This window comes from Mytilus trossulus, chromosome 1, assembly GCF_036588685.1.
Source record: "Mytilus trossulus isolate FHL-02 chromosome 1, PNRI_Mtr1.1.1.hap1, whole genome shotgun sequence".
NCBI classification, from domain to species: Eukaryota; Metazoa; Mollusca; class Bivalvia; order Mytilida; family Mytilidae; genus Mytilus; species Mytilus trossulus.
In genome coordinates, this window is record NC_086373.1 from 96,127,398 (window position 1) to 96,151,080 (window position 23,683).

General features: G+C 32.8%; 2 protein-coding genes across 3 annotated transcripts; one reads left to right on the top strand and one right to left on the bottom strand.

The window, feature by feature from the left end:
* Window positions 1-8: 8 nt before the first annotated feature.
* On the top strand, window positions 9-8,822 carry LOC134711297 (inosine triphosphate pyrophosphatase-like). The gene is made up of 4 exons (XM_063571830.1): window positions 9-120; window positions 5,902-6,027; window positions 7,856-8,048; window positions 8,508-8,822. Exons 1-4 carry the CDS (start codon window positions 91-93, stop codon window positions 8,798-8,800), a joined length of 642 nt encoding a protein of 213 aa, XP_063427900.1. The 5' UTR covers window positions 9-90; the 3' UTR covers window positions 8,801-8,822.
* Window positions 8,823-13,102: 4,280 nt separating this feature from the next.
* On the bottom strand, window positions 13,103-21,819 carry LOC134691870 (annexin A13-like). Of its 2 annotated transcripts, none has more exons than XM_063552296.1 (9): window positions 21,681-21,819; window positions 20,225-20,315; window positions 19,213-19,307; window positions 18,793-18,906; window positions 18,077-18,167; window positions 17,552-17,700; window positions 16,292-16,472; window positions 15,839-15,951; window positions 13,103-13,525 (listed from the first exon to the last, which is right to left on the bottom strand). In XM_063552296.1, the coding sequence occupies exons 1-9, from the start codon at window positions 21,699-21,701 to the stop codon at window positions 13,400-13,402; spliced, it is 981 nt and encodes a 326-aa protein (XP_063408366.1). In that variant the 5' UTR covers window positions 21,702-21,819; the 3' UTR covers window positions 13,103-13,399. The 2 variants fall into 2 exon arrangements, with proteins under 2 accessions (XP_063408366.1, XP_063408365.1); XM_063552295.1 differs by lacking the exon at window positions 21,681-21,819 and adding an exon at window positions 20,938-21,105.
* Between the last annotated feature and the right edge of the window lie 1,864 nt (window positions 21,820-23,683).

Below are 23,683 nucleotides of genomic sequence, written 5' to 3' on the forward strand. Positions count from 1 at the left end.
CAATAAAAAAAATCTCTCAGAATACCAATTTTCGGTATTTGTACAGATCTGAGCTTAAAATATTGCGGGAAACGTGCTAAAGGAAAGTAGATGCAACGTACTCTGTTTACTGGTATAAAGGTGATCAAATATATTTCATGTTTATTTAACCAATTGACTTACCAATCAGATAAAAAAAAAAAAGGGAAGTTAAGGCAAAATTAATATGATGAACAGTAATAATATTTGTAATTTCATGATAATTTTTCAATTTATATATATATGTAATATTATTATCTTTGCTGTCTATGTAAAGTCATTCTAGTTTGCAGTTCATTTTTTGACTCTCCAATAGTTATCAAAGGTAGGTACATAGAATTCCTCACAATTTGAACCTGAGACTACTATAACACATAGTAGTCTCAGTTTGAACATATAAGGGTACAAGTCAAATCGGCACCTGTTCAAATCGGCACCCATAGAAAAAGTCAAATCGGCACCTGGTTAATGCAGGGTTCACACATTGCCGATTATTGCTCCCGTTTGAGATCAGACAGCAATACGATATGAAAAGTGAAAAAGTCGGATTGGTATCCTCAATTATCTGGAATGTCCTATCATTGTCTGAATGCATTCGTTTTAGTTCGTAACAGATTCCTACGGATGGGGAAGGGTCCGAATAGTTCGGCAAAGCATCCCGACAGTTAGGTGCGTCCCGTAACATTCGGGGCAACTCAGCCGATTTTGTCTAATCGGATTACAATCGTGGCTATGTCGTGACAGATTCTGCTGTATCGGATCGAATTCCGAACAATGTCTTGTGTATTCTGGACGGTGTCCTGTGGAACGGGAATGATCCGGAGTAATTTTTCGTAGCTGTTTTCCTGCTGATTGAGTCCAGATTTCATCCAGATCTTGTCGATTGCGAACGTTTTTTTGCCGAAACCATTCCGAAACAGTCCTGTTATTAATACGAAATTCGTCAATGGAACCCACGTCAGAGTCCCGACAACTACAGAATACAATACGACTGAGACCAGACAAAGCCGTTTGCAATGAGATAGAGCGGAACGTAATAGGATTACGTTCCGACAGTACCTGATTATCCCGAATATGCCGACAGTTTTCGAACAAATAACTTCCGTCAGCGTCGGTTCACTGTCTGGTCACTGTCTGATCTCAATCGGATTACATTCGGTAGAGTCGGGACGCAGTCGTGACAGACTCGGTCGAATTTTACCTGGCGAAAAATAGAAATCTGAGTAAAAGCGGATCCAGAACGGGATTATCGGCACTTATTCGCTTAGAAATGGTTGAATATCGGTGCTTCCTGAACACTATCTGATTGTTGTCGTGATCAAATGTTTTTTTTTTAAATTCTAATTTAAGTTTGAATTTCCATCCACGATTCACAGGATCTTGATCAGACTTTTAATAAATTTTAATCGGGAATGGTCCTGTCAAGAATAGTCTCATTGGCACTCACACCACATCTTCCTATATCTAGTAAAAATCGTGAATGTGTGACCCCAGCTTAAATCGGCACCTGTTCAAATCGGCACTCAGTATAGTCAAATCGGCATCCAAAAATATTTGATATTATATATGTATAAATAATTTTAAAATATATAAATTCATGATCTATTTTGGGGTTTGGATTTAATTATGCATAACATCACTAAAAAGCATCAAGCAGTTAGAAAACATAGGTTAATTATTTAAAGTTTTCCCAACATTCTATGACTGATGTTTTGATAAGTTTTCTTTTCAATTAATGTTAATAACTTTAATGAAGTACATAGTTAATATGTTTGTGGTTTTAACTCAACAGTAGAATGTTAAAGGTATTTATTAATGTTTTATTCTTCAAAAACTTCATAAGAAACAAAGAAGCCCTTACACAATCTAATGTTTAACAATGAGACAATTAGAAGCATAATTAAAAAAAGTGGAAAATTATGAGTCCCTTTCAATAATTCAAACTTTCATGCAAAATAATTAGCAATTCAAGGTGTTTTTCAGTAGAGTTTAAATAGCATTAAACCAACAATGTTGCAAAATGTTCAACTGTTAAAAAGTGCATAAAAAATATCCAGTACCGTACCTCATATATCATTGCAAGGATTTGTATAGTGAAAATATAGTACAAATCCTTGATCATTGTATATATATATAACTAATACGCCTTAGATAAGAGAAAAATAACCCCTTCCTTATTTTTACTGTTTTTGCTGAAATTACTGTTAAAATATGTATATAAAACAAATCTAACATGGGTGCCGAATTGACTATATAAAGTGCCGATTTAACCAGGTGCCAATTTGACTAGGTGCCGATTTGACTATACTGAGTGCCGATTTGACCGGGTGCCGATTTAACCAGGTGCCGATTTGACTAGAATTCAACATATAAGGCAGCAACCATAAAATCAATACACACGCAAGACACCAGTTTCTACGTTATGCATTTATCGGTGAGTTCGTTAATACCAATGGCATCACTGAAGAGACATGTATTGTCGAAATGCACATCTGGTGCAAGAAAATTGGTACCGTTAATTTTATTACTACCACTGGGTCGATGCCTCTGCTTGTGGACTATTAGTCCCCGAGGGTATCACCAGCCCAGTAGCCAGTTCTACGGTACTGGCATGAAAATACAGATATTTTTGTGTTATTAAAATTTGCTGTTACAAAATATTAGAAATTATTAAAAAATTAAGGAATGTATCTCCCTCATGCAAAGCTCTGATTCCTTTTACGGATTTGGCTATACTTTTTGGACCTTTTGGATTATAGCTCTTCATCTTTTATATAAGCTTTGGATTTCAAATATTTTGGCCATGAGCATCACTGAAGAGACATGTATTGTCGAAATGTGCATCTGGTGCAAGGAAATTGGTACCGTTAATTTTATTACTACCACTGGGTCGATGCCTCTACTGGTGGACTATTAGTTCCAGAGGGTATCACCAGCCCAGTAGCCAGTACTACGGTACTGGCATGAAAATACGGATATTTTTGTGTTATTAAAATTTACTGTTACAAAATATTAGAAATTATTAAAAAATTAAGGAATGTATCTCCCTCATGCAAAGCTCTGTTTCTTTTTCCGGATTTGGCTATACTTTTTGGACCTTTTGGATTATAGCTCTTCTTCTTTTATATAAGCTTTGGATTTCAAATATTTTGGCCACGAGCATCAGTGAGGAGACATGTATTCGAAATGCGCATCTGGTGCAAGAAAATTGGTACCGTTAGTTTTATTTCTGAGGGTCCTGAGTTTGATTCTCACTCAGAAGGGTAATTTTCATCCTCTCACACACTAATCTCTGGTACCCAGACCGGAGTATAAACTAGAATAGGTAATTTGGGGGCCTCGGTTGGTCAAAGTTGTCCCCTACTTTGACCTGCAGATCAATCTTTTGATATTTCTCGGGTTTGTCTGTTTCCACTGAGTGGCCTGATGGTTTTCTCCAAGTACTTAGGCTTCCTCCACCATAATAACAGACTTCCCGGTGTCCTAGCACTCCCTTTGTGTTGAGTGCACGTGGGGTTTGATTGTCCTTGTGAAAATAATTGTCTAAGTCTTGAGCATTATATTAGAAACAATTGATTGCAATAGATTATGTCAATATACGTATATAGTGTCTTGAAATAGGAAATTTATTTGTATGAGGCTTAGAAACGGGAAAATGGGAGCATTTTCCTGTTTCGTGCCGAATACAAATAAATTTCATATTTCAAGACACTATACATATATTGTCTTTATACTGAAATAAAAAAAAGTATTTTAAAATGAAAAAAAATATAAACAATTGTTAAAATAAGTGTTTGGAATTTACCTCTTGGGTTACCATTTTGGGGTATTTCCCTATGAGCTTAGTCCAGGCGGTAAGACATTGACATATTAAGGAATTAGAAAGGGAAAATGAACTTAATTAATAACATTTGATAAATATGGTATATAAATAACCAATTGTTTAAATTCATAAAAGTTTGACCATTGTTACTTTACGTTGTCATGGTGGGGATGTGACGTTGTTGATGAAATACAGTAGTTCCGGTAAGGAGGCGGGGCTTATATGTTAGTTGAGGTCATCGACATATAAAGCTAACGTTTATACATATAGCTTTATCTGTATAGTAAAAAAGCTGATTGCAGTGTAAAAATTAGCATCAACTTTGTTAACTCCATAACAATTGTAATCACTAGATTTTAACAATAGTCATGAGTATCTATTGTGAGTTTTGAATACAAACAAAAGAGTAGTTGAGTGAATTGATCAGCTATTGAATGGCTTTAAAGTTGATCAATATTGTAAGGGTTGAGTAGGATTGATACTTCAATGTATCAAATACCCTTGAAAGAAGTAGGTCCTGTTTCAGGTTCATCTAAAGAAAGATTTTGGACACTTTTTAAACACTGAAGTGCCTATTTCAATTCATTCAATTAGTTTATGTGAAAGTTTTTAACTGATTTAGTCATTAAAACGCTCCAAATCAAGATTAAATATGAAAAATCTATCAAATATGCCAAAAAACGTCACTTTTCAGATGGCTTTTGTCAAAAATGAAAGTGGCAGCATCAGTGTTCATCTTCAACTTTTATATATGTTATGTATTATCATCTAATACAACTTGAATTTCAATATTATGAACAAACACAAATGCGGCCATTTTCATTTAAGACGGAAACCGTCTAAAATTTAACTGAAATGCTAAAATTGTGAAGATTTCAGTAATTTAGCATGACTTACCCAATTTATGTGCATTGTATTGTAAAAAAAAGCCCATATGTATATACATGTAGCAGAAGCATTCTACCTTCAAGTAAATAGCTAAGGGTGCTATAAACAGTTTCGTATAAAAAACATGGGGTTATTCCCCCGACTAAAAATAACCATGGGAGGAAACCCCTGTTTATTTACTTAATTGGGGGGAAAAGTATAATGTTTTTTGTATTTGATTGTAAAAATTTGTTAATTAGCTTTCTATTAAAACAGGTTGAATGATTGAAATAATTTTAAAATACATGTTTTGAGGGGAGACAACACTGTAAACATCCTGTTTTTTTTGGCAGTGAAAATTGAAAACTTATTTGCAGTCGCTGTAGCTCTTTTCAGAGCAGGTAACTGAAACAAGATTTCATACAGTTTTGATTACAAAAATGTGCATGGATCATGTCTACATGGGTGTGCACATGACCTGATTTCATTTTTTTACGTTCAAATTAGGCTTGTTTTTTTACTGTGTTCTTTGGATGGAATTTTTTTAATATATTAAAAGTACACTTTATTTTTATTTCATTATAAACTAGAGAAAATTATGATTTCAGTGTTATCTAGTTTTATACAAGTATCTTTATTAATCATTCAACCACTAAGGGTCACTTATGCATGGTCCCTCAAAATATGACGTCATAGAAAAAAACTTGATTGCACCCTAAAAGATTACATTTTCACAAGTTTGTAAAACTGCTATATTTTAGGGCCAAAAAGGGTCTTACTGGACCTTCTCTTTTACATGAGACAGTTGATATTCTTACATAATTGTAACAATTAAATATAATCGATATGATCATGAGTCTTAAACAGATAATACCAAAAACATTGGGCTCCAAGAAAAGATCAAATGGAAAGTTTGTAATCAAATGGCAAAAATCAAAAGCTCAAACACATTAAAACAAATGTAGAACAAGTGTCATATTCCTGACTTCTTATGCAGGAAAATGGTTTTATAATTTTATAAATTTGTTTTATAGCTAGCTAAACCTCTCACTTGTCATACTTGTGATTTTACCCACATTTTGTTGGTCAAAACCTTCAGACTTCCACTTTTTGAGATCTTTACCTTAGCTCAAGTAAATATAGAATATACCAATCTATCAAACTATAAAACAAGGCATGACTATATGTTTTAGGTTTACTCCAGAATTTATAAAAGATATATGATGGCCAGCACGAAACAACCTATTACTCTTGTTACTGGAAATAAGAAAAAGCTTGAAGAATTTGTTGCTATTTTAGGAAAAGATTTTCCTTTTGAGGTATGTGTTGAATTTTGTACATGTAGCTTTCATGATAAAGATATATTTAAGGTATTTATTTACATGCTAAGGATATGATAAATAATGAACGTTATGAGTTTTATACAAATAAAAAAAGAAGATGTGGTATGATTGCCAATGTGACAACTCTCCACAAGAGATCAAAATGATACAGAAATTAAAAACTATAGGTCACTGTATGGCCTTCAACAATTGGTAAAGCCCATAGCGCACAGTCAGCTTTAAAAAGCCTGAAATGACAATGTAAAACAATTCAACAAGACTGGCTTCCTAACTTTTTCTACAAACATTTTTTTAAATCCTGGTAGTTATTTGTGAATGTGTGTTCTTCAAAAACACATTTACTTAATTATGATACAACCTATTTCCCCAATGTCTTTAATATTTAAAGGCCTTACAGTTTGACATACATTACAGGCCCGTAGCCAGGAATTTCAAAAGGGGGGTTTGTTTGACTCACAAACTCGACTTTAACAGTCACAATTCGAACAGAACATTGCCTTTAACAGTGCTTATTTGTTTTCAAGGGGGGTTCGTCCGAACCCCCCCTGGCTACGGGTATGCATTATGAAATAAAGAGATTTGGTATGATTTCCAATGAGACAACTATCCCAAGTCATTACCATACAGCTTTCTACAATGAGAATAACCCATACCTCATAACAAACTCTTAAAGTCCCTGACATGACAAAATGTGAAACAATTCAAACAAGAAAACCAATGATCTGATTTATGTATGAAAGAAATATTATATACAGCAGCAAACTTGTAGAACTATCTGTTTATGATTTGTTTACCAGAAGATAAAAAGACTAGTGGTCACTTTTGCACTGTACAATTAACTGAAAAAAAGGTAATAGAGTCATCAAACTTTTGTGTAAATGTTTAACCGAAAATAAAAGAAAAAGAGTTTTGCCCCTTTGAATATTATTTATACGGAAAATTTCATTGTTAGCTATCTCATGTTTATAATTCTTGCAAGATTTTATTCATACTTTTTATCAGCAGTGCCTCAGACATTAGTACATTTTTTCTTGAAACATGAATATACTGAATTGGAGGGGAGTTACTTCATGATGTTTGATACTTAAATTTTTAACCGGATTTTTGGGACAAAAATGTCGGTTATTGACTTGGGGATGTACGGCGGGCGGCCAGGCGACAATCAATGTTGTCCATGCATTAACTCATGAACCGTTCAACCAAATCTTTTAAAATTTCAATACATTGTTACTGACAACTAAATGAAGGTCAAGATCAATAATGGCGATTTTGACTTTTAACGTTTAGGAGTTATGGTTCTTGAAAGATGGAAAAATGGAGTTTCCAGACGTGTCCGTGTTTTTACGCATGAACTGTTCTACCAAATCTTCCCAAATTTTTATATGTTGTTACTGTTGACAAAATAGAGGTAATGTTAAATTATGACGATTTTGACTTTTACCGTTCAGGAGTTATGGTTCTTGAAAGATCGTAAAATGGCATTTCCATTCAAGTTGTTGCATTTACTCATGAACCATTCAATCTAAGCTTTTCAAATTTTAATATGTTGATACTGATGACAAGGTTGAGGTCAAATTTGATATTGACAATTTTTACTTTCACCGTTCATCAGTTATGGTTCTTGTGATATTGGCAGGACACAAATAAATGTTAATAAATCCGGTTTGCTGTCGTTGTGACAGCCTCTTGTTAGATATATCCCTTCAGGTACCTCTTATTTCAAATGTTCTTTATAAACATGTTATTTGGAGTGTTTTAGTGAGTTCAGATTCTTATTTAACTAATTTACTGTTATTTATATTAGGTGATTAGTAATGATGTAGATTTACCAGAATACCAGGGGGAGCCAGATGAGGTAGCCAGATCTAAGTGTGAATTAGCATCATCACAAATCAAAGGTCCAGTGATTACTGAGGATACATGTTTATGTTTTAATGCTCTAGGTGGCATGCCTGGTCCTTATATCAAATGGTTTTTAGCAAAGATAGGTCCAGAAGGTAAGAAAAAGCATTACCGGTACATATACTGCAAGTAGGGATAAAAGAACTCGGAAAAATAGTAGAAACATTCTTATATTTGAATAATGGATTACATAATTTACATTTTATTACAAATTTTCTGCGAAGCAGTTCAGATCAAAATGGCTTAATTTTAGTTAGTTCATGCATTAGTTAAATTGATTTTTTATAAGACTTAAAATCACCCCTTTTGTTTTTGTGTATTTTCCTAAATGTGTTGGACCTTATGTACCTTGGATCTGAATGTGACTTAAATTTGTATGAGCTGCGCCTAATATATTGCATTAGTTGAAACATCTGAAAATATCAATTCAAAGTTAAAAGTATGCTAACAGACTGAAAAGTGGGTTTTTTTTTTTTTTTTTATTAAAATGGGCACAACTAATAATTATAAAAACACATTATAAATGAGTTAACACAAACATTTTGTAATTTCAGGTTTACATAAGATGTTAAATGGATTTGAAGATAAAACAGCATATGCCTTATGTACATTAGCTTATCATTCTGGCCTTGAAGGATCAGAGGTTATCTTATTTAGAGGTCAGACAGACGGTCAAATTGTCTCGCCTAAAGGACCAAGAGACTTTGGTTGGGATCCATGTTTCCAACCTGATAAGTTTACAGAGACCTATGCAGAAATGCCAAAAGATGTAAAAAATACAATTTCACACAGATACAAAGCTGTGACAGCGTTGAGAGAACATTTTATAAAACTTGCAAAGTCATAACAATATAAATCTTTTATAGTCATTTGTCTTCATTTTTAACCGGATTTTTGTGACAAAAATGTTGGTTATTGATTTGGGGATGTACAGCGGGCGGTTGGGTGGGCGCCAACCAAATGTTGTCAGTGCATTTACTCATGAACTGTTCAACCAAAGCTTTAAAAAAAAAATGATATGTTGTAACTGACAACAAAATGACCGTCAAGTTCAAGAATGACGATTTTGACTTTTACCGTTCAGGAGTTATGGTTCTTGAAAGATTGAAAAATGTAGTGTCCGTGCATTTACTCACGAACTTTTCATCCAAAGCTTTTCAGATTTTAATATGTTGTTACTGATGACAAAATGGAGGTCAAGTTCAATAATGTTGATTTTGACTTTTACCGTTCAGGAGTTATGGTTTTTGAAAGATAAAAAAATGGTGTTTTCATTCATTTTGTTGCATATACTCATGAACCTAAGCTCTTTCAATTTTGATATGTTGATACTGATGACAAAATGGAGGTCAAATTTGAAATCGATGATTTTCACTTTCACCGTTCATCATTTATGGTTCTTGTGATATTGCCAAGACACAAATAAATATTGATAAATCCGGTTTGCTGTCGTTGTGACAGCCTCTTGTTATAAATTATGAATCTGAATTATTTGTCTACCAATTCATTAATAGGAAAGGTATATTTATATTATACTTTTGTACTAGCTAACCCTATTGAAAGCTAGTGTGAGCTATAGCCATCCGTCCTTTCATCCTTTTCACTGTCCATCTGAAATATGCTTTTAAATCCTGCCCTTAAACCTCAAAACTAATGGAAGCTAACTTTTCCATCCTTCTTATGGTGCAGTGGCTAGTTTCAAAAAGGGTGCTGATGTCCCTTTCATTTAACCAATATAAAGAAGAGCATAGGGCAAAACATGCTATATTTTCATTTCACCACTTACATATAAAGTTTTAAAAAGGATGGGTTTAGATCTTCAAAAAAAAATTCTAAAACCTGATGACCAAATGGTCTTTGTTGGGAATTTGTATTTTTTTTCTCTCAGTGATGTTTTTCATCGAAGTGGTAAGTGACAAAACTAAGCATATTTTCTGTTGTAAACGTAGAATTCCCAGCGTTCATAAGTTTATAACTTAACACCATTTTTGTAGAAAATAATAGTCAGGATTTATTCACACTACATGTATATACAAACATTACATAAAATACAAAATACACGGCATACACTCCAACAGTACAAACATTCAGCCATCTTGTTCATCTGGCAACCATCTCTCCCTCCCACGTCACTATCACACAACGTCAAAAATACGGGGACTAACGTTAACACTGTTTCGCGACATTACGGACATCAAGACAAAGTCATATTCACAACAAAAAGGATGGGTTTAGATCTTCAAAAATTTTTTCTAAACCTTACCAAATGGTCTTTGTTGGGAATTTGTATTTTTTTCTCTCTGATGTTTTTCATCGAAGTGCTAGTGACGAAACTAAGCATATTTTCTATCCTTACATTACTTCAATTTTTCTTTTGGGCTGCTATCAAAGAATGGCTTGGTACATCTAGGGATATTTTATTGTAATGAGTCATTGAAAAAGTATATTTAAACAAGTGAGTATTGCTTTTATAAAATGTCTTCTGTATTTCTAAAAAATCTGACATCAGTTACAATTAAAACATGTAAAATCAGTAGAGTATATGTGAATGCACAATATGTTGTCTATAAATTTCCATGGGTGATAATCACAAATCATTTACAACCCCTCCCCCTTTTTGATTAGAAATATTGATCTTATCTCCCTTCAAATCTTCACGAGAACATATTCAAACTAAAAGTATAATCAACCAAATATTTTAGTTTTGAGTTTGAAAACAGCTGTGTAGAAGGCATGGCAAAAGTAATTTTTGCAGAAATAAATCAGAATCTAGAATTTTACATTATTTAGCAATTCTAATATTACTACCTTACCTTTCTGAATGTTTCATATGACTTATTGCAATAAATATGTGACTGCATACACATTTTATAGTTACTATGAAGTGGTATTCAAGTATTCAAGGATGGTAAATATGCTTTATCTAATCACTTTACACAATGAAAGACCTATGCTTTTTTTCTTCAAAACAAGTAGCATCTTCACCAAATATTTTGATAACTAAAACAGGAATACTATAAATCAAGAAGCCATTGAGAAATGTAAGCCAAGTTACAATTAGAGAATGCTTGTTTTACCTTTGTAAAAATGATAAATTATATTTCATAAAGATAATCATTCAATAGAGCTTCTATGGGTAGTTCTAGACTTCTATAACATTAAAGATCTTCTGATATAGTAATGCATATCTTGGACTAAACCCATAGTTAACACTAATTGATGTGTCTTTATAAAAAAATAATCATCAAAAAGAGTTTCTATATGTAGACATAGAATTCTATATAAAGAAACATCTGATATTGTAATGTAAAGCTTGGACCAAATAAACTCATCATAGATATCAGGATTGAAATTTGGTATTTGAGCAAGATGTGTTTTGTCTAACCCATAGTAAACACTAATTGATATCTAAGATGTATAGATGGATAATGCATGACCATACTTCATAGTTATAGTTATTGTGTTTGCCTTGTAGCATCCAGCTGTAGTTATACAGGGCTCTTCTGATATTTTGTGTTTGCCTTGTAGTATCCAGCTGTAGTTATACAGCACACTTCTGATATTTTTGCAATGCTTTTGTTTGTGTCATTGTACCAAGTCAGGCATAATATGACAGTTGTCCATTGGTTTGATGTGTTTTGTCATTTGATTTTACCATTTGATTAGGGACTTTCCAATTGAATTTTCCTCGGAGTTCAGTACTTTTGTGATTTTACTTATTGTTAATCAGCAACTCCTTGAAAACGTATTTTCTGAATTCCACCAAACTAGCACAGATTCTACAACAATAAATAACATTGTGTGGCTACTATTATGGAGTTATCAGAGTGGTTTCATTGGGTTGACCATAAATATGGACAGTCATTTCCACTTACATCTATCTATATACATTTTCCTTAGGAGACTCCCATAAATTTAATTCATGTCTCAATTATTTTTGTGCGGTTATTATTAGCTCACCTGGCCTAAAAGGCCATGTGAGCCTTTCTCATCACTTTGCGTCCGTCGTCGTCTTCGTCGTCGTCTGTCGTCGTTTTAGAGCAAATCTGACATGGGTAAAAATGTTCATTAGGTCAATATCTATCAGCCCTGAAATTTTTAGATGAATCAAACAACTCATTTTTGGGTTGCTGGTACTTAATTGGTAATTTTAAGGAAATTTTGCAGTTTTTGGTCATTATCTTGAATATTATTATAGATAAAGATAAACTATAAACAGCAAAAATGACCAGCAAAGTAAGATCTACAAATAAGTTAAATATGACCAAAATTGTCAATTGACCCCTTAAGGGGTTATTGTCCTTTAATGACAATTTTTCACAATTTGTTCATCATATTTGCCAACTTTAAAAAATCTTCTCCTCTAAAACTACTCAACCAAATTCAACCAAACTTCAACTGAATGATCAGTAGGGTGTATAAAATAAAGTTTGTGCTTTATTTTTTATTTCGTCCAAAAACATGGCCGTCATGGCTAAAAATAGAACACAGGGTAAAATGCAGTTTTTGGCTTATATCTCATAAACTCCAGCATTTAGAGCAAATAAGAAAAGAAGTTAAAGTATTTATTAGGTCAAGGTCTACCTATCCTGAAATTTTCAGTCGAATTGGGTAACTGGTTTTTCAGGTATAATGCCCCTGAATTGATGATTTTAAAGAAATTTTGCAGTTTTTGGTTATTATCTAGATACAGATAAACTGTTAATAACAAAAATGTTAAGCAAAGTCAGATCTACAAATATGTCAATTTGACCAAAATTGTCAATTGAACCCTTAAGGAGTTATTGCCCTTTAAAGACTTTTTTCACAATTTGTTCATCATTACTTTAAAAAATCTTCTCCTTTGAAACTGCTGTATCAATTTCAGCCAAACTAAGGCTAAATGAGTTTCAGAGTATCTAGTATCAATTTTATATTTCATTTCCTTGTATGTCAAGAAACATAGCTCCTATGGCCAAAATAGAACATAGGAGAAAATGATTTATATTTGCTTTTGAAGAAAATAGGACGATTCAAAGAACATTTAAATAAATTGAAAAGCCAAAATAATCATTGATTAGAGATTTAACCAAAAAAATTAAGGTGAGCGATTCAGGCTCTTGAGAGCCTCTTGTTTAAACTACATGATTATAAAAAGATAACACGATAACACTATATAGAAGCTGATTTAATTTGGAAAATCCACACATTTGCAAAAAAAGAATTACTTTCCAATATATTTTTAATCATAGTTAAAAGATATTTATACATGTGAATGTCTACAAACACAATATGTTTTCATGGCAACATTAAAAGTTGCTAAAAAAAGGTTTTCTGTGGCATTCAGTTAGATGTGTGTAGAAAAGTCAAAGTTTTCTAAAAAAAAAAATTAACATGTATAAAATCTAAAAATGATATAAAATGGCAAGTGACTAAATGGTCCTTAAACTAGATTAAAATCATAAAATCAATCCTTTCCAGAAAGTCTTAACAATAATTTCCTATAATCTCCATAAGTGTCCTCCTCTATGGCTAACGCTAACCCTTTCTTGTACAGTTCCATATATTTATCAGCAATATCTTTCAGGTCAACCTGGAAATAAATGATAAGTTAACATTCAGGCATATTTTTCACTTTCAATCTTTTATATCCGGGCGTCACTGGTGAGTTTTGTTTGGACGAGGCGCGTTTTTGGTGTATTTAATTTTAGAACTGATGCCTTTTGTTATCTATTAATCATGTGTTTCTTTGTCTAGTACGTTCCACTATTTATCTGTATTGTAGTCCTGTAATATTATGTTGTCATTTAAATGTTATATTTAACATTGCCATTAAAGTGCGAGGTTTGTCATGCCACAAAACCAAATGTCCTGTACCAAGTCAGGAACATGGCCATTGTTATAGCCTAGTTCGTTTCTGTGTGTGTGTAACATTTTAAAGTTGTGTCGTTTGTTTTCTCTTATAATTGAGTGTGAATTCACATTACTATAAGACGTGTAACATTTTAAAGTTGTGTCGTTTGTTTTCTCTTATAATTGAGTGTGAATTCACATTACTATAAGACATGTCACGGTACTTTTCTATCCCAAATTCATGTTTTTGGTTTTGATATTATATTTGTTATTCTCTTCGGATTTTGTCTAATGCTTAGTCCGTTTCTGTGTGTTACATTTTAATGTTGTGTCGTTGTTCTCCTCTTATGTTTAATGCGTTTCCCTCAGTTTTAGTTTGTTACCCCAATTTTGTTTTTTGTCCATAGATTTTACCAGTTTTATACAGCGGTATAATACTGTTGCCTTTATTGATACTTCTGAACCAGGATCTTGACCAATGACCACCAATCTCCATTTCTTAGCAAAATTTACAGGACTTGGAAATTAAATCATACAAAAACAATTATTTTTCTATACGCTCAGCAGTGTTGTGATATAAGTTTGAATAACGCTACAATATTGAATACATTTTTTCTCAATGACAGAGCTTCAGCTGTTTCTTAAGGTAATAAAAAAATATAATTTATACTACTGCGCAAGTATTCATGATTTAATATTAACTACGAGTCATTAAGATCTGCATCCAATACAATGTAGATTTCATTGAGATGAACCTTAATCACTTTCCCATTCTCAATTCGATGCAAAAAGTAAAATAACAAAATTCCGAACTGCGAGTAAACTTCAAAACAGAATTTCTTTAATCTAATGTTAAAATCAAAACCCAAAACACATCAAACGAATGGACAACAACTGTCATATTCCTGACTTGGTGTAAACATTTTCTACGTAGTTTTTATAACTACCTTTAACCTCTCACTTTTTTGACAGTCGCATACATTCCATGGTATATTGACAACAATGTGTGAAGAAAACAAATAGACATAATAGGCAAAGATATCAGAATTAGGGGTACAGTAGTCAGCATTGTGTTATCATCATAATTACTATAAACAAAAAAATATTAACAAAAAACGCAGATTGCATAGTTGATAAGTATATTGACTCAGTTAAGCTCGAATTTTTCATCCGAAAGTTTTGCAATGCTTGATCATGTTGGTAGTAGTCGTGTTAGTTCAGGGAAAATGGTAGGATTACACGATGGTATATGATAACAAAACAAGGGTGCATGTTTCATCAGAATCATATATATAGATTTGTATAAAGCCTGTGTTCAATTTCAATATAAGAGGCAACGCTTCTGATAAGTGATCAAGCAATAATGAAACGTAATATGCAGCAATTTGAGCTGTGAAATAAACACTAGGCATAGAAGATGTTTTCAATAAAAGATAATTCAAATTAGTTCACTACATAATCATGATAGACAACTGATGGTAAAATGGAGTCTATTTACCTTTACCCAACTTGGAACATTTGAAGACAAAAAAATCAAATCAAAGAAAGAAATGAATAAAAGGTGAAAACATGCATGACAAGGTCAAGTTCGAAAAGCAGGCAAACACCTCTTTACATCGGAAAGCAAGTATACTTAGAGCGGGTCAAATATATAACGAATGTTTTATCATTGCAAATTTCTTTTTTTTTATCAGCAGACATTACCTGTCAATTGTCAGGGGTGCTCGCTATGCAATAAAAGAAAAGGATTGAGACGCAATATACTTTCAAAAGGTGCTTGACTCTACCATAAAGTACAGCAGATGTTAAGAAGCCCAAGTTACAAACTATAAGACATAAATGATTTTAGAAAGTATCCATTTTGAAAAAAACCCCATTGAAATGAAGAATAAAAAGATATTCCATCATTGCAATGCATTTATTGGTTAGATAACCAAATTCAGACAACGTTTTGAAAAAAAATAGATATTTAAAGATAAAATTTAGTGAAAAGTGAACAAATTAAGCAGAACGTTTCTTGAAATACTTCTTGAGAACTTGTTTTTATTCATACCTCACAGTGAGCAACTACTAGTTGCATCAGACGTTCATCCTCTGTCCCTGGACCACACATGGTCTCATGGAAACAACTAGCAAAGTATTCTAGAGGATCCTTAATAAACCTCACTGAAATAAAACAAATATATATATACTAAAAATCTAATTTTAATTTTGCGTCTGGCATCACTAATAATATGATTTTTGTCATAACCTTTGAACATAATAATAAAGAAAGTACTAAGTAATTGAATATTCATGTAGTGTATAGAACTAATACTTTAATCTTATCGTCAGTCTAAATAATTCTTTGGCGACATGTTGAAAAGTTTTAGTTTGAAATGTAGAATCAGTCACATTTAACCAATGAATTATAAAAGCTTTGTTCATTATCAATTTTGCCTAATTTCATGCACATGTATTTGTTAAATAATCCTCTGAACAATTATTTTAACATAAAACTAATTACCAACAGCAAGAAATGCTGTGCTCAAATTTCCACTCATCTCATCTGCAACTACAGTTTCTATGTCTTTCTGTTCATCAGATCTATATGCTTCAAAAACAGCCTTCAAATGTGACAAACTTCGTTTTGCTAATATTTTGTTGAATACAGATTCGTCAGTTCCAAACATAAGTTTAGTTCCAGCCTGCAATGTATGTTAAAAAGTTGGACATGTCTGCATTTACAACTTCATTCATTTGGGTTTTCTGAGTTTCAGTTAGTTTCCCAAATATAACATATCTTAGCTATTGTCATTATGCTCACTAGCATAAAAAGAATAGTCTAAAAACCATAAGCATTTTTAGTGTTTTTGTGCACCATAGTGTCATTTCATATTTTATAGTTTGTTTTTATTATTATTTAATATTCTGTTTTATATGAGGTACGTTTCTTTTTCTCTTTTTTGCAAAGGGTGGGGGGAATAGCCTGATTCCTGGTGGAATTATTAAATGATTATGAACTCCTTTTAATGAAGTTATCAATTGGTTAGGGAAGATAAAACTAAATAAATTTCGTGCGTCAGAAGCAGTTTTCTGGACTGACCTCCATCATGAACGCTCAAACCCAAACATTTGAAAACCAGGGGTGTATGGAAATGGTCAAACGTTGGGAGCTAAATTACCACAAGAACTTAGTAAAGGTTTTTCTATATTTCATTCTGAACTTAACCTTAATCGGAAATATTTTTATCATAAAAAAGAAAAGACAGAACTACATCAACCTTAGTTTATCATGCATTCAATGTCATGAAACATCCTTTCCATTTACCATTAATGATACCTAGACCAATTCAGTGGCGAATCCAGAAATTTTCATAAGTGGGGGGCCCACTGACTAACCCGCTCCAGTCATCCAGTCACGCTTCAGTGATTCCCTATATAATCAACCGAATTTTTTTCCAAATCCGCCTCTGCAATTTACCATTCATTTCATCGTTAATTGTATATGAGATGCACCTATTCAAATTTACCATCTATACTTATTTCTATAAATCAGGAATTCCGTTGTTTCATTAATGAAGTAAACAACAGACCTGTAACTTTTGATTTGACGGGTTTTGGAAAGGTATGGCTTGACTGGCTGGTAAAAGTGTGTAGCATTATTTCATGCATCTATATAAATTTCTTTTGCCAATACTACACTATATAAAAAAGGAAGATGTGGTATGATTGCCAATGAGACAACTATCCACAAAAGACCAAAATGACCCGGACATTAATATACCTGTTTTAATTCCTTAACATCTTCTTCTACTTCTTTTTGGTCCACAGTTTGATTTTCGTCTCTGTTTCCCTGCAGCAAAGACACCAATATACGTTGGAAGTCCCCACTAGTCTCTTCTTTAATATCTTCCTCTAGATCTCTCTCATAAACTATATAATAGCAAAACAATATTGAGATCCTGCTAAATATTTAGGAACTAAAACACATTCTGTTGGAATCAATGTCGAAATCTACCAGTGCAGCATGCATAGTAAGATCTTCTATCTCTTTGTGTTATTTTAAAGTTGTTCCGTTTCTTGACAACGTTTGATTTTGTCATCTTTTATCGACTCACCCTATTTGAATTTTCCTTGGAGTTCAGTATTTTTGTTATACGTTTTTTTTCTTTGTGTTTTATCACTTTGTTGAAAAAAGCTCTGTGTGTCCAAGCTTTTTATGTTCGATGGATGTTCTTTGAAGTGATTATCAAAATATACGAAAAGCCCCTGATGTAAAACACAGAAAGTAACACAATGTTTGACATACCTTTCCTGTAGTCTTCTTTAATGTTCTTAATTTCAGAGTTATTATGTGAACATAGAATTTCGATCAACGTAACCTCCTTTGTACCAATACCCTGCAAAACAAATTTCAAAAAATTGTATGCCGTGATTTTGTCATGCAAAGAATAATTCAACTTTTATAATGATATTGCAATAAAACATATACTCATATCAGTGTATATAGATAAATTGTTCACAGTGATGTCTCATCTGTAATTATATACATAAATGTTTAATTCAAAAAATTGAAACTAAAATTGTCAATGTGTTTACATTAACTCATAGATATAGAAGATGTGGTATGAGTGCCAATGAGACAATTCTCCATCCAAGTAACAATTAAAAAGTAAACCATTATAATAGGCCTTCAACACGGAACTTTTGCTCACACCGGACAGCAAGCTATAAAGGGCATACACAATTACTGGTGTAAAACCGTACAAACGGGAAAAGCAACGGTCTAGTCTATGCCCACTGGTGGCCGTCCGCTGTTTACTGATTTGATCAGACTGTTGTCTCTTCTGACACACTCAATTTTATGATAAACTATATGACAATAAAGTATAGGCAATGACTAAAGGTGTCGAGACAAATAATTTCATAGGATTCAATCTAAAGAAATTTAAAGAAAGCTTAAAACATGTATGCAATGCGATTTATCTATTGCGGCTAATCACATGTTTACGTTATACATCTTACCTTCATAGCTTTACGAAGACATTTAGCATCAAATTCAGTGGACGGTGTTAGTCTGTATATACAAAGGCTTTCAAAATGTCCCGATAGCTCACTTCTCAGGTCCTCTTCTAAGTCCTATAATGTAAGTTATTTGCATAGAATCAATGTCATGACGAACTAGGCAAACTTGTTATTTTAAAATTTAAAAAATAATTTAAGTAGGCATTTTGATAGATTCATAGACATGTAGCCAGAAATAATGTTTCAAATGAATAAGATGAAAGTATTCGTTTTAGAATGAAAAGATGAATTTTGGCTGTATGTCAAGTTTCAAAACATTTATGATTAAATCTAATAACCTTGCATACCTTTATTATTTTTTCTCTTTAGTTGACTGTCGTATTATGCTGCTTTCAATAACAAAAAACTAAGCATATTTACCCTTCCATATAAAGTCTTGTAAGTAGATTTAACAGTCTGTAATTGTGTGTTAGTATGCGAAGACAACGCTTCAATTATCACCTTTTCATCAGTACCTGTAGCAAGCATACAAAGAGAATAATGTTAAAATGCAAATGTGGTAAAGTTGTTTTGGAGTTTTAATTTCTTTTGAATTAAACCAGTATCCGAGTAAATTCCATTTACATTTGTAAATTAATACAGACTTTATGAATTTCAAAAAAATTGAAATGCATTTCTGGATTAACCTTCACCAGGAACGGTCAAAATACAAATGTTTGAAAGTCAGGAATGTATAAATACGAAGAAACGGTAGAAACAAGCTATTTGACCAAAAAGAGTCTACAGTGTAGACAAATTCAAAAACTTTGTCTTAGGGACTTGGGACATAAGTTTATTATGAACTTCTTCGCAACACATATTATGTTGGTCGCCGAACAACTATGTGAACATGATTTTCCTTAACAACTTCAATCAAGTGAGGGTACACATTAAAAAGGGAACACATACTAAATGTAATATAAAAAAATGTTCATATATTTCGGGCTTTAATGTATTAGAGAGACAACAATGGTTAGTGAGAGCCGTGGTGTAGTGGTTAGCGCATCGGACTACTAACACAAAGGTTCCTGGTTCGATTCCCGTTTGGGATGAAAATTTCAGGAACTCAATTTTCGGCTCTCCCTTGACACCATTTGCGAGTATGGTCTTGAGGAAACGATGATAGTCCGTCGGACGGGGACGATAAATGGCTGACCCGTGTTAAGAGAGAGCCATATCTCTTGCACGTTAAAGACACCCTTGTAGATTTCGAAAAAGAGTAGGCTAATGCCGCTACAAGGCAGCACTCGCACCCGCAAAGGGATTAATATAAGTTGTAAAACTTGGTCCCAATCCACTATAAATAAATATGTTTAAACTAAGTTTACAATGATTAACCTTTGCAATATTGATCTCCACTACTTTAAAAATAAATATTTCGGGATTCACCTACCCAGTCCTTTCATAGCTTTCCGTAAACGTTCTGATATTTTCTCTTGATCCCCATTCGTGAAATCACTCTCTCCTTTCCCCTTAACTGTGCCCTGATATAAAATTTAAAAAAAATTAGTTTACATTGACAACTTGAACTAAATATATTACACTATTTATATATGATAAGATAATATAAGTTATATTTTATTTCCAATTAACGGCCCACAAGGGTCATATATAGAATACAAGTATAAGCAAAAAGAACACTGATTAGTATAGATACATAGAATTTACATACACACTCACTATACAATTAGACTGTAAGTAATAAAACTGTTGGTTTACAATATATAATATATTTATATGAGCAGTTAATACATCTAACTCCTATTGACTTGAATAAATTTTCCAAAATAATTAAGAACCTGATTGTCTTCACAACTTAATAAATAAATAAATGTTTGCTGATTGTCTACAGTAAAGTTGTGTATTTTATGGCAATCAAAGTCAAAGAGATCATCTCTATCAGACTTAAATTTTGCACATGAAGTTAACAAATATATTTCATTGCATTGTTGAGTCAGTTAATACGATTTACAGACATGTGACCCCTAAGTTTTAACAATTCAAAGATAACAGTTTTATATAAAAAATGTGTATATCATATTTTTTCAAAATCTTCTGAAAAATGATTTGTTTTCTCTTATGAAATGACATACACATGGAACATACCGATTGAAATTCGGCAACCGCTTTGAGCAATTGCGAATGCAAAACCGGTGATTGAAAAACTAAAACTTCGGTACCATATGAAACTTCGTCGAAACATGGGTTGTGGGTTTGAACCAACGTAGGGTCTTCCAAAGAAACAAGTTCTGCTATCATGCCACGTAAGTTCTATATAAAATTCTCCTGTTTGTTCGTTGCTGATACATTCTTGGGTCAATACTGCTCACATTGCGTAGCTTTTTATCATTGAATGAATAATTTGATGGAATTCGAAAACCGCAAAATATAAAAGAAAAAATGAGATAGGAAAGGGTTTAATATCAGAAGATTTTTTTATAATTTACAAAAGGTAGATGTTATTTGATAAATCTTGGAATTATATTTGTAACACTGAAGTAAACAAACTGCTTTGACCTTTATAATCAGGGTTTAATACATGGTTTGTGATTTTATGGATGTTCACGAACCATGCATGCTTTTACAGAAACACCATTTTATCAATCTAAACAAAAGAGTACTTTATCCGTAAATAAGCAATTGAATAACATAAACATAACGATATTGATTTGAAGCTGTCAAATGTTTACATTGGATACCGTTAATGCGCTAATTCCTTCACATCAATTCAAAGTATAATTAAGTCATAAATATTTTAGATAATTAAATAGATTTTAATTACATATGATGACAAGTTAATTAGATAATGAATGGATTACTTAACGTATATATGGATTAAGTAATGTTACCTCATGATAACAAGCCGCCATTCTGCTTCACAAGTTATTTACACTGACAACGGATGAAGAGTATTGAATGAAACGATGCATAAAAAAGTGATCAATAAGTCAATCTACCGAAAAATATATATAAACTTTTAACTTTCAGCGACAACATTACAAGCAATACGTTTTGATAATGTCAATGTGGCTGGGAGTTTAAATTGTATGAACTTTTTTCAACAATGCATATTTACATAAAATACGATATTGCCTGATCCTTAAGCAGACTTGCACTTAAAAACATTTATATACATTTATGTTTATCTAATGAATTAATTATTGAGGCAAATTATTTATATGTTATCAAGGTTTCAAAAGCAATGTTTATTTCAATGTATATTTTTATGGGTCTGCAGTGGTACAAGTTCCGACGATCGCAATTGTTTTAATTGGTAGTTAACGTTGGTTTAAGTTTACTGCCAGTAGTACAATTTGACTTAGTACGAACATGTGATAGAATGAACGGACATGTTTCCGTGGAAAGAAAACTGAGTTTGTGTCCTATAGTAAAAAAGCTATGAGACACGAATCAGACATATGTTCACTGCAACAGGGTTCAAAGGTTAGGTCTGAATACCCATAGTAAATGTAAATGATTTGTTATTTTGCCCCATACATGAATATTTATGGTTTAAGGGTGGGGATCTGGACGGTTTAAAGTTCTCAACAGGAAGGGGTAGGATGACCCCATGGACTTCCCCTACATTACATCTGATTTGTTATATTGTCCCATACATGAATATATATGGTTTAGGGGTGGGGATCTCATCGGTTTTCAAGTTCTCAAACAGGAGGGGTAGGGTGATCCCAGGGACTCCCCTATATTTCATTTAATTAGTTATATTGACCCATACTTGAATATATAGTGTTTAGGGGTGGGAATCTCGACCGTTTCCAAGTTCTCAAACAGGAGGGCAGGGGTTACAACAAGGACTCCTCCTATATTTCATTTGATTCGTTATATTGTCACATACCTGAGAATATATGGTTTAGGGGTGGGGATCTCGATTGTTTCCAAATTCTTAAACGGGAGGGTAGGGGTGACCCCCAGCGACTCTCCCTATATTTCATTTGCTTTTTCATATAGTCCTATTCATGAATATCTATGGTTAAGGGATGGGGATCTCGACCATTCTCAAGTTTTCAATTTTGCAGCTGCAACTGCAGGGACTCCCTATATATATCATTTGATTGATTATAAATTGTCCCATACTTGAATATATATTGTGTTTATTGGCGGGGATCTCGACCGTTTCATATGTTCCCAAACAGGAAAGGGTGGGTGACTCCCGGCCCAGGCCTGAGGAACTCCCCCTTTATTTCATTTGATTAGTTATATTGTCCCATACATGAGTATGTATGGTTTAGGGTTTGGAATATCATCAGTTTCTAAGTTATCAAACAGGTGGGGTTAGGGGAAACACAGGGAATCCCCTTATATTTCATTTGATTTGTTACATAGTACAATAAATGAGTATATATGGTTAAGGGGTGGGGATCTCGGCCATTTCAAATTTATCAACAGGAGAGGGTAGAGTGGCACAAAGGACGCCACCTATATGCCATATGATTTGCTTACACTCAGGTTTTATATAATAAAATTGCAGTATTTGTGAAAATAAAGCTGTAAGAAACTTCCAGCTACTTTCATTGTCCCTTTGAGAAATTGAGAAAGATATCCGTTCAAAATTGCAGTAATATGTTTACACTTTAAAAGCATCTTACATGCATTATCATCATTTATTACTGATAACGAAAAATTAAACTGTGACCATGAACATATATATTGTTAGATATACTGTTCCCATCTGTCACATTGGATTGAGCTGTATTGAATTTTGACATTAAAATTTGTCAAAAAGTAATTTTGAGTTTCTGTTTAAAATATTTTCTGCTTTTTCTTTCTTTTACATATATCTTTTGGTTTTCAATTCTAGTGTGTATATTCATTTACCATGCATAGATTTATT